Source organism: Halichoeres trimaculatus, unplaced genomic scaffold (assembly GCF_033239565.1).
Source record: "Halichoeres trimaculatus isolate MK-OKI-2021-1 unplaced genomic scaffold, fHalTri1.1 fHalTri1_scaffold_20, whole genome shotgun sequence".
NCBI classification, from domain to species: Eukaryota; Metazoa; Chordata; class Actinopteri; order Labriformes; family Labridae; genus Halichoeres; species Halichoeres trimaculatus.
Window position 1 is genome coordinate 21399244 of NW_027437198.1, and position 12062 is coordinate 21411305.

At 43.5% G+C, this 12062-nt stretch overlaps 1 protein-coding gene across 6 annotated transcripts; it reads right to left on the reverse strand.

The window, feature by feature from the left end:
• Positions 1-322: 322 nt before the first annotated feature.
• Positions 323-11783, reverse strand: rfx1a (regulatory factor X, 1a (influences HLA class II expression)). Of its 6 annotated transcripts, none has more exons than XM_074696483.1 (18): positions 11623-11783; positions 9695-10075; positions 8982-9091; positions 8808-8903; positions 7793-7890; positions 7308-7695; positions 6467-6648; positions 5683-5802; positions 5344-5480; positions 5086-5204; positions 4833-4939; positions 4584-4735; positions 3967-4064; positions 3637-3786; positions 3047-3255; positions 2710-2863; positions 2584-2629; positions 323-2154 (listed from the first exon to the last, which is right to left on the reverse strand). In XM_074696483.1, exons 2-18 carry the CDS (start codon positions 10053-10055, stop codon positions 1994-1996), a joined length of 2688 nt encoding a protein of 895 aa, XP_074552584.1. In that variant the 5' UTR covers positions 10056-10075; positions 11623-11783; the 3' UTR covers positions 323-1993. The 6 variants fall into 6 exon arrangements, with proteins under 6 accessions (XP_074552584.1, XP_074552580.1, XP_074552583.1 ...); XM_074696479.1 differs by having other exon boundaries at positions 7257-7695; XM_074696482.1 differs by having other exon boundaries at positions 6467-6642; positions 8808-8906.
• Positions 11784-12062: the final 279 nt, after the last annotated feature.

The following is a 12062-nucleotide window of genomic DNA, read 5'->3' on the forward strand; positions in this document are numbered from 1 at the left end:
GTCCTTCTTTATTCCTGAATGATCCCTTTTTGTCCACCAAAAAGTAAATCATCACTGGATCATTAGTGTCAGAAAAAATTGCACAATTTGCTGAATAAAAACTTTGAATATGTTGGCTTGTGTAATTGAGACACTCGTGTCTGCTCCTCCTTTTTTTTTTTTTTTTAGCTTTAAACCTAAATACACTTATACTTGTGTGTGTGTGTGTGTGTGTGTGTGTGTGTGTGTGTGTGTGTGTGTGTGTGTGTGTGTGTGTGTGTGTGTGTGTGTGTGTGTGTGTGTGTTTATTGTGATTGTGAAGCAAAATTCAGAAATAAAAGAGTGCAATTTTAAAAATTCTTTAATTTATATCTTTAAAATTAAAAACATCTTTTTGCATTCTATCACCTCCAAAGGCACAGTCATACTTACAGCAGACCAAATTCAATAAACACTGCCACTGAACATCTTTTTTTCCAGCTTGTTTTGTACATAAGAAACAATGCACTGCAAAATGACTTAACATCTTTCTGACAGGGAAACAATGGCCTTTCTCTGAGCTGTAGATCATTACTGGAGCGATATGTGCTCAGCTGCAGTAGCATTGGACTCCACAGAAAGGATGATGTGCTGGTTTGAGGCTGCTGATGCCTGTTGAGAACATGCACTCTGCAGCTGTTTAAGGACACGAAAATCATAAAAAATGTTTACAACAACCGATTAAACAAAGAGTGTTAAAGAATATGGATGGTTGAAGTAAAAGAAAGCTGCAAAAAGCAGGGCCTCAGCCTGTCGGTGTAAATTGTCTGATATGAAGAGAACTAAAAACTGAACATACAATCACAAATCAAGTATTCACACAAAGGTATCTTACAATGTGTGACAACACAGCACCATACACTGCACAAGAGGTTCACTTAGTGACAACAGAATTCAAAATAGTGATAAATATACAGCAGAATATATCACTGTTCCTACTCAGGCACAGTCCTCCTTAAAAACAGAGTTTAAAACTTAGCTGAGATCAAGGATAGAAGCAGAAACACAGGTTTGGCACACAGGAGGAAAAAAATATATAAGGCGAGGAAGAGATGTCAAAGGAAAATGAGGCAGCAAAGGAAAATATCTTAAAGGAAAAGCACTTAAATTATGACACGTACAGCTCCTCTCTAATTAAAAACAGGCGTTAAAAGAAAGACTTCTGCAGCAACTAACAGGAGCTCAATTTCCACAGCTTTATCTGTACAAGAGAGTGAAACAGCTGCCACAGGCACTCCAATACATTACAACTAACCACAACCCATAACCCAGACCCCTTTACCCATGAACCTTAATCCTGACCCATAAGCCCTATCCTTAACCCTGAACCCTGACCCCTTACTCTGATCCACAACCCCAACTATTAGCCTTGACTTTTAACCCTTACCCTTTTGGAAACCTAGACATAGCTTCCTGAACACCTTAAAAATATCTACAGGGGAAACTGTTCACAGATCACACACATTCACACACATTAACACGCACACATACACACACCACTGTATTTTCCAAGCACTGTGATAGGGCAGTGACATTGTAAAGAGGACAAGCAGAGGTTTCTGAGCAGGCAGCGATGAGATGAGAGGAAATGAAAACATGCCGGCTTCGGTTCTTTTTTTATAAAACAAAAAAATCTGACGTTCACTGTTTCATTGACACGTCCTTTCCCCACGATGATGTGCTGAATCAAAGGGTCCATCAGGTGGTTGAGTCATCCAGGCAGCATCAGTATTCAGTGTGTTTGTATGTGTCAGAATGTGTGATTGTGTGTATGTGCATAAACAAGTGTGAATATTACAGTACCCAGCAAGAGAGCGCACACACATGTACAAGATCTATATACACGTGTGGAGTGTATTAAGTGGTGTTCTTTATACATCTGTGTTTGTGTGTGCATGTATATGTGTGTGTGCATGTATATGTGTGTGAGTGTGTAGCCAGTTAACCCATGTGGGGCCGCAGTGTTTTTCAGCGATCAATTGTCAGCTGATCCAGTGGTGAACAGGACTCTCTGGTCAGTTCTGGCCAGTTTAGCGGGCGGTTCCAGGGACTCGTCTCCGAGCACAGCGCCATCTGAAGGAAGAGCCAGCTCCTGACCTTCATCATCACTCTCCTCCTCCTCCTCCTCTTCATCTTCTGGAATAAAAAAAATCATTGCATGAAAAAAGAATTGTCAGAAAGTGCATTCCCATGTTCATTGGTAAAATTAACTACAACCAATTTAGTTAGTGATGCTGCTGCGGTAATCAGTGTAACCCTGGACTCCAAGACAAATAACCTTAATCAAATCATATCATATCATATCATATCATATCATATCATATCATATCATATCATATCATATCATATCATATCATATCATATCATATCATATAAATAATTTCATAAAACATTTATCATATCATATCACTGAGTCAAACCGCAGCAGGGTACGGATCTGATTGAAGTCCTGCATAGGGATTAGACTTAAGAGGCATCATGTGAACTTTCCCCGTCAAACTAAATATATTGTTACACAAACAAATCATAGAGTCAGTCTAAGATGCAGAAACACAGTTTAGTTACCTTTATCAGGATCCAGCTGACTAAGACCCCGGCCTAAACTGGCAAACTGATGACAGAGGGAAATATGTTAGTGTCATGAATTAAAAGACTGTTTAAAAAATTTGCATCACTGAACGGTATTTGTACCTCTCCCATAACAGCTATGGGGGTCTCTCCTTTGGCCTGGGCCACTCTGTGCTCAATCAGGTAGTACATGTACTCATCGTACAGCAGGCGGATCAGGTGAAAGGAACCAAAACTGGCAGCACTCCTCAGGGTCAGGTCCCTGATCACCATGGAGCTGCAGGGCACATATAGTAGGAGTCAAAGTATTGTACTGAAATTTTCACAGCATTTCTATTCAGTCACTCTAAGATCCCAGTGTTCTCATTGACTGTGAGACAAATGCCAATGGATAAAACTCACATCATGAACAGAAAAAAATAGACAGGAAATGAAAATATCTACGCTCTTCCCAGCACACCTGTAAAAGGACCACTTCAGCAGGAAAAGCTTGGCAGCTTTGGGGAAGGTTGGGCTTTGTTGGTAGGGTTTTAGGACCTGGGAGACCACACCGTCGAGCCATGCAGCCCACTGCTCCAGAGAGTTTTGCTGCTGGAGGGTCAGCTTAAAGTCCTGCTCCAGCCGCTGGACAACACGGTCTTCACACCTGCACACCCATGAAGCCTGCTCCTGTCGAGAGCAGATCGGGATCAGGTGTTAGTAAGAGAGCAGGAGGATAAATATGTGTTTTTACAGACCCCTCACCTTACAATACTCTCAGTAAGGAAATAAATTACCAGCTAACCATCTCTATGTCAGACACAAAATCTCCACCAGGCTTTTTTTTCTGTTTCTGTATTCATTGTTATACACATGTGGTTTATATTTCCTGGGTTGGAAAGGTTGCAGGAAATAAACAGTTATCACCGAGCTGACCAACTACCACGTGTGACTTCAGTAAAACTAAAGCAACGGCTGCTTATGGAAAAAAACGTTAAAAGAAAGTTGAAACAATCAACTACACCAACACTGAAGTTATGAAACTGCCAGTGTGATCAAGAATGAACCAACCTGGACGTTAGCGAAGTCAACCCGATTGAGGTCAGAGAGCATCTGAGTGATTTGGGCGGTGTTCTGGAGCACAGCGCGGGCCGCCTGGGCCAGGTGGTTCAGGCTGGTGTAGCGACGCAGAGTCTGAGCAAATGCATTGGCAGACATAACCTGAGAGAGAGAGAGAGAGCCAGGCAGAGGAGATGAAAGGATGAGCTCAGACTGAGTCAGGTCTGTAAGACTGGATCTGATCCTGTCTCCACGCTGGGGCTTTGTTGATAACAGAGTACGCTCTGGACCTGCTCTATTTGTAAAGAGGCTTCAGATAACATTTGTTGTGAAGGTCAGTACCTTGGTGCGGACCATTTCCTCTGGGATATTCATCATGGCATTAGTCAGCCAGCTCTCCAGACTCTTGGCAAAGTTGCGGATGGCTTGAGTTAAGGCACCTGGGGACAGCAAAGACAGATTATTACATGCCTCAGATCTCCATTTGTGACAATCATGAATTACAAATCACTAATCAGACTTAACCCCAACCCTGGTGATCTTTTGGGCTTATGCACATGAAAAAAAACTTAATTATGTGATTAAGATTTTTATTAAAGACACTCTATTCAAGTCAGGGAAATATTTCTGAGCTGAAACACAAGCAAACAAGTTTCAAAGCTATTAACACATTTCCACAGAGAAGCACAAAAAGGACAAACTGTGTCCAACCAAAGAGCTGGCAGCATCAGCCCCAATGTTCCACCAAAGAAACAGAAGCACCATTAAAATCTAAAATACTTTTATATATAAACCATCTAGCTGAATTCTGGTCTCATGTTCATGCAAAGTATCTCCAGATATAAAAGAAAGGTTTGCTTTAATTTAAAATAAACACAAAGAACAGCTGTTTTTCTGGAAATGAAAATAGCTCTGTCTCATATTTTGACTGATGTGTTTGATAAAGAGTGGAGTCTTACTGGGGATGGGTCTGAGGACGTCAGGGATCAGGATCTCCACCAGGCCCTGGTACAAACTGTTATCACAGTCACGACTCCAGCGCAGAACTGGATCATACTTACACAGCAACACCAGGCAGGACTTTGGGAGACGCTTCTCTGACTCATCATGGCTACACACACAAACACAGACACACACACACACACAGAATAAATGACCTTTCCTGGGACTAAAACTGTATTTCATCGTAGTATTTCCTCATGACTCACACAGCCAGCGTAGCATCTCCAGCCTGACTCTGGCTGAACCTCCAGAAGGTTTTCCAGAGAGTTTCCACGAGAGTAAACTGCAGGTTGACCATCACGTCTAGTATAGCCTGACAGGATAGAAGAACATGCAGTTAGAAGCTAAGTTTTTAATGCTGGTAGTAAAACTGTCAAAGCAGTCTTGCTGTCAGTTCACAGAAACCTCATAGAAACCCAGCAGGAGTCCATCTGACTAATGTCTTCTCTGTGGGGTTACCTCACAGTGTTCCCTGTAGAGCAGCTGAAAGCTCTTTATGTGCTCCAGCTCGATGCCTTCTGGCAGAGACTTCCCCTGGAGGTCGATATCTGGGAACTCTGGGAGAGCTCTGGATGCATCTGGTACACAGCACGTAAAAAAAAGATCATTCAAATCAGACAGTACACAATACAGCCTCCTACCCTCTTTAATGTTTTCTATATAAATCTATCAGACTTTAAACACCATTTTTATGAAGGTACCTGTTTGTTAACTCACCTAAGAACTGCTGGTACTGCTGAACCTGGGTGCTGATGTCCACCTGTCCAGAGCCCTGCTGCTGCTGTTGCTGCTGCTGACCGGCTCCTGATGCTGTTCCATTGGTCATCCCCTCCACTTTATGCACAGGCTTCAATCTGACGGGAGTAGACAGAGTATGTCAGATACTGATGAGGAAATGCTAGATGGTGGTACATGACACAGGGAAACAAAGCTATAGGTCTATCTTAGAATAAGTTAATACCTGGAAACTATTAAAGAAGAATCTATACTATGAGAGCTGTAATTTATAATTTAAAAGGTTAATCAGACAGAAAGAGAGGGTGAGTGTGTGTGTACCTCTGCTTCTGTGAGAAGGGCTGCTGCCTCATGGCCAGGTGCTGCTGGTCTTCCATCAAACGGAGAAGAGATGAGCCGGCCTTGATCCTCAGACCATAGTAATGGTACTTTGAGTTACCGCTGCAAACAACAAATGAAGCAATTTAAAACACCTGGAACTGATCAAAGTGCTGTTTGTTTTGGTTTTCAGGATGTGACTTTTTCTTCCTCCACAACGTGAAGATGGTTGATGATGTTTCTCTGATGTAAACCTAAAAATGCTAATGCTAACCCAAAGCTTCAGACAGGATCAGCTTTTCAAAAAAACTCAACCGGACTCCCCATGCTCACATGTCATGTCTGTCTCTCTGCATGTTTGTCTATTTCCACATGTCTGATTCAAGATTCAAGAAGCTTTGTTAGCATAAATGGAAACCATTATTGCCAAAGCACAAAAATAAACAAAATTATATATAATATATACATAATTATATTGCATAATATTTATTATTCTGCGCTGGATTCAATGTTGTTATGAATGAGATATAAAAAGAAAGGTATATTTAAACACAGCTCATCTGAAATAACTAAACAGTATTATCTGACAATAGTAACGAACATGCAAGTGAAACCTGAGAGTTGTGATCAACACTAATGGTTTTTCCGTAATGGCCATGTGTTATATATTTAGCAGCTAAATGTGTTAAGTGTGATCTTCTCCTAAACACAGTTTCATCACTTCAGCTCTTTTTTTTCTCTGATTGGCTGAGTCTGCTGCTGTAACCTGTGTCTGGTCTCATCTTACCGTGTGCCCAGGCGACGTGTGCGAAGCCCCATGAACACAGATCTGATGAGTTTGCCAAAGGAGGCGGCATTAACGGGCTCCAGTTTCTGCTCCTGGCAGTGCAGCAGGTAGTGACAGTAGAGGGTGGATCGAGGGAGACTTACTCCTTCAGCTGTCTCATAGTTATCCAGCAACCACTGTACCTGGCACACAGGCAACAACAGAGAAGACAGCTGGAGCAGTTAGCAAAGCTAGTCATCACAAGCAGTTCAGACGTCACAAAAACCAGCTTAATGCACAAATCATGCACACACTGTTTAAGATTAATAAGCCATAAACACACAGATCAATCATGATAACATCATCCATCAACCAAAAATGAAAACAACACAACACTGGTCTGCGTGCCGTGGCATACAGCTTTGGTATGCAATGATTTATGACCTTAATAGTGATGGGATGTTGTCAGAACAGAGGCTGGTCTTTATTTTCATATGGGCTTCAATAGGATGAATTTGGGATGAGGAACCATTGGAGCGTTTCAGGCAAATAGAAGAGCCCCTGTCACATGCACGGTGATGATATGAACATGATGAGGTCACGGATTGTTTTCTTTAGAGAGGAAGTCACGATTAAAAAGACCGACTTTTGTGGCATGAAAACACATCTTCTGTCTTAAGACCAAATATGAACATTTTTTAATGTGCTTCCCACTCAACCACACCATGACATCATCAGCGTGCGCCACCGAACGGTTGTATAGATGATAACAAAACAAGAAGAAACTCCTGCGCTTGGCGCCTCTGCATACCTTCTTGTCTGCCGACGGCACGCTACTCTCCTCGCCCTCTGTAATACTCACAGTGGCTGGAGAGGCGCGGGCGGTGTGAGAGTAGTTCTGACTGTTGCCAGCTGTTCCTCCTCCTCCAGTGCTGCTGCTGCTGCTACCCAGCATGTAACCCCCCTGGATCACATAGCTGCCAGCTGTGCCACCGTTGGTGCCTGCCCCTTCACCTGACCCATTGGTGGCGCCACTTGTGGTCACCACTGTGGCCTGTCCTGCTGCTGCACTTGTGGGCTGGGCCACAAACATGGACACGCCTCCTGTTGTGCCAGTAGTCACAGAGACAGTCAGCGGTGTGCCAGGTGTGGAGGCCTGTGAACCAGGGGCTGTTTGACCCTCATAATACTGAGAAGCTGTTGTCTGAGTGTACAGCGGGGCGTCAGTGTACGGGAAGCTTCCAGAACGACTGAAAGAGGCACAAAACAATAAATGAGTCTCAGTGATAATGCAAACGTGAGGAAATACGTTCAAATATCATGTTAATTCATTTGTTTCATTCTTACATGGTGCTGCTGGAGTAGCTGTTATCTCCTCCCTCCACATACTGAACCTGATTGGTGTACACATGTTGCACTGGCACAGATGTGAGCTGCTGCTGGACCTGAGGAGAGAACGTGGGCGCATATGCAAGCACACACACACAACACAAATCAGAACCATTAACTGTACTCATTCTGAGTTTGAAGCCAAAGATCTACTCCACCGCTTTGCACTGTTGGAAGAATCTTGAGACTGAAGTCACACCTGTGATGCTGACCATAAGAACTAACTATAATGACAAAAACGTGTTTGACAAACATCAATTTGACATGTCTTCAGATTTCACAGTTTGACCAATGTTTCCTGTGTAATGATAGCAAAAGTGGTGTCTATGACCTATACTGCAGACAGTCAGCAGGGGGTGCTGTGAGTCTCTTGGCGTCATCCCAATCCAACTTGACAACATCCATTCTTATGTACAGTTTATGGTTGGAACCTGTCACTGGGTGACATCCATGCACTGTCAGATTAGTTCCCTGGCTTAGGGTAATAAACTCACAGTATACACGTGTCCATGTGATTCTATTATGTCTGTAAGTTACAGGCAGATTCTCTGTTTCTTTACTGTGTAGTCGTAACCTCCCCTGCGTCCCTGACCTACTTGGCTAGTTGCAGTTTTTGCCTGTAGAGGGTACAGATCAAGGTCTGAGTCTGTGGCTGACAGGTGGTCTCCTATCTCTCTGTCCCCCTGCAATAAAAGCAGGTTCCCAGCCTGGTAGTACGGCAGAAGTTCCATATGGATGCCGAAGGAGAATGTTTGTCCAGAGCATTCTTGTATGTGCTCCCCTGACGCTGCAGCCTGTTGCTCTGGCTGCTCTATCCCCTGCTGCAGCTGACCCTCTACACTGCTGTCCCTGACTACCACTGTCACCTCAGTGTTGGGGAGGAGCTGGAAGGTAGTACAGGCAGATTTGACATCAGATGTAATTTCTAAATCATTAATCTCACTAATACAAAGAGTAAGTGTGTCTGACTCACCTCTGGGCTGATGTGAACAGGCTGCAGACTGGTGACACTGAGCTGGGTTCCTGGCTCAGTCTTGGCTATTTGAGAGGTAGCCTGCACCACTGACCTCTGCTGACAAAAAAGAAACTATTCTCTTTTAATAATTCAGAAAAATAATTTCTGCTTTAATCTGGAAACATGTTTTACCTGTTGAGCTGTCTGGACCTGCTGAACAACTTGCGTGGGTACACCTGTCTGCACCACAGCTGGAGGAGGACTGGAGTCTGACACACTGTCACTGGAGTGAAGGGAGCCCTCTGGAGAGCAAACACAGGTATTACAATTGTCTAAAGGTATGCATATCAACAATGCGTATCTTCAAATACATCTTTAAATGTAAAATTCCAGGCTGATGCATTGTTGATGTTTTAGTTTTCTAAATATTTGATTTATTTTATGCTTTAGTGCTTCCAAACAAGTTTCAGCAGAGTGTCATTCTAAGGAAATCTGGACCCTGACACCTCACTGTTTCACTACATGTCATACAGATCTGACTCATACATTATTACCTAAAATATTTATTGTCACTAATATAACTTTTATTAGTTATGCAGGAGTGGCTTCATGGTGGCTCTATAAAAGCCTAAATAGCTTTACAAAAAAAACGTTACCAACACAAGACGTTCATTTACTTTGGTTTTATGAGAAATAAAACAACAACAAACCCGTAGCTGACCTAGTCTTAATACTGCAGATAGCACATACCCTAATTAACTTGTTATCTGCCTGTTTTGATTGTTGAGCACTAAGTCTCTTGATTTTATAAAGTAATAATGTTTACAGCTGTTAATTATTATCATTATCATTATTGACATTAGCAGGAGTAGGAGCAGTACTGTATGATAAGGCCATCCTGTTACCTGTGACTGTAACGACGATGTACTGTGGGGTGCTCTGGGTGTTTCCAGTCTCTGTTGGGGAACCCTGGATCTCTGCGGTCACATACTGGGTCTGGGCTGGCTGGGTCTGCACTGTAGACTGGGTTTGACTTCCAGCTGCAGGTTTCTGAGCACTGATGGAGGCATCTTGATCAGTGTGAGCAGTCTGACCTGTAGGAGTGATGATGGTGGGCGTGGCCACAGTGGTCTGAATCTCAGCCAGAAACTGAGGGGCAGTAGGTGGGGTAGAGCTGCCGTCAGGTTGCCCAGGCGTGATGGTAACTACGCCCCCCTGGGTTTGGGCTGCTTGCTGAATCTCACCTACATAGCCTGAGGTGGCCATTACAAGAGTTGGGAATCAGCCTAGTAAAAATAAAACAAAGAGAAATGTATTTTATGGTAAACTGAGCATGCTCCAACCTGATTTGTCCTGGAATTGATTTTTTTCCTCGGCCAGGTCAAGTAGATCAGAAAAAAGAAAGCCGCACTGCCTTCAGCCTTCTTTTACCTATATTATTTTCTGACTCTGTATGGATTTACATTTATGAGCATGTTGGGACACACGGCTGTTTGACAATCGACACAGGCAAGGCGATGACTGATGTAGGAGTTTTTAAAAGACTGATTCAAATAAGAGATCTGATCTTTCTGCATTAGCTTTAATCACTCTCTTATAATATTTTCCGTCCTCACAACGTTTCTGAAAGTGGCTGCTCCTGTCCACGGTGCAACTGATGTGGGGGGAGGAGCACTGACAGAAACAAGTGCTGCAGTGTCTTATTACCTGTAATATGAGTAAACATCCCATCTCACACCACAATCACAAGCTGGGAGTTCCCCTCACACACAGCGTTAATAAGAAGTGTAGCACTGTCTGGGACATACTGTGAGTCACAGATCACACTTCTACACCATCAGTGCAGGTGAAATCAACCTCCAACGACATGCTAGGGAACAGCAAGGAGACAAGCCTGTAGTACACAAGCATGTTAGTACACCTGCAGTAACAGGTGTTGTACAGGTGTTATAGTCTTTGAACGAGGATGGTAGCTGTGTATGAAGTTACTGTTTATACATGTCTTTACACTCTGCTTATAGACTTTCCATGACGATCTGTGTGCTTTTTGACAGGCTTTTCAAACGTTTTGTAGTCAGGTGGGTTCCCAGGTGTCTATTTTACCTTCATTTTCTGTATGAATTAAGCACTGTGACCTGTACCAGCTGCGTACCTGTATCACAGTTCACAACAGGTAAAAAACTGTAAGCTGAACTTGGACACAAACAGCACCTGTTAAACCTCTAGGCCTACCTGTAAACGCCCACCTGATAATACCTACCCACCTGGTAACGCTACATCTGATTGTCCGACACAAAGAGCGATACATTTATCATAATAGTTATTAAATGTTCAACCCGTCTTCACCTGCGCTCCTGTTTAGGTAGCTCACCTGATGAGCTCAGGGAGAATTAAGCCTGCCGCTGAGGAGAAAGTAACCGTTTGTTAAATTTATCATTTTGAGCCGTTAACGCAGAAAAGTGGCCGTTACTGTGTGTTGGGCACGCGCCTGTCGTGACAGCTCTCATGCTAACAGCTAACTGTCTCTACAACAACCGCCATTTTGTTCCTTTTGCATTTGACATCGCCATAACAACGGCCTGCTTCAGTATGCGTCCGTGGCTGCGTCGTCATGGTAGGGACGATCCACAGACCCCGGACCGAGCAGAGGACACTTACTACCCCGCTCTACCCCCTGAGCCGACCCCTAAGCAGCTCTTCGGCTGGCCTGCAGCTAACCTGAGCTAGCCGTGGAGGAGTATGTGTTATGGCTCCGGAAACAACAGGGAAACAGCAACAGCTCGCCTGAAGCATGAGTGGACATTAAACATATCCTATGTGTAAAGAGCTTCACCTCAGGGTCCACGGTCGGCTCTCTCACCGCTGAAATCTCCTCTTTTATTTTTATGGCCGGTTCAGTTGTTGTTGTTGTTGATCCTCGTTGCTGGGTTCTTGTCGCCAGGGCTACCGTGGCTATGGCGCCTCGTCCTCACCAGGGCAACTGTTGCTACCCACCCGATCCCTTCCCTCCCCCTTCTTCACTCTCATTGGCTGATTCTGTCCAAATTGTCTTAAAGTCGCAGACCCATTTTTCTCTTTTTACTACAACACCTTCCACGCCCATTAGTGACATTCCCTTATTATCAAAGAAACAGAGAGTATTTACATTGTAACACGCGTTTCGGTGATAATTACAGCTCAATAAGAGCCAAAGGCAGATGGGTGACTTAACACAGTAGAAAGAACAGAAGATAGCCACACAGTACATAAATGACAAACTGAAATTGAAATAGA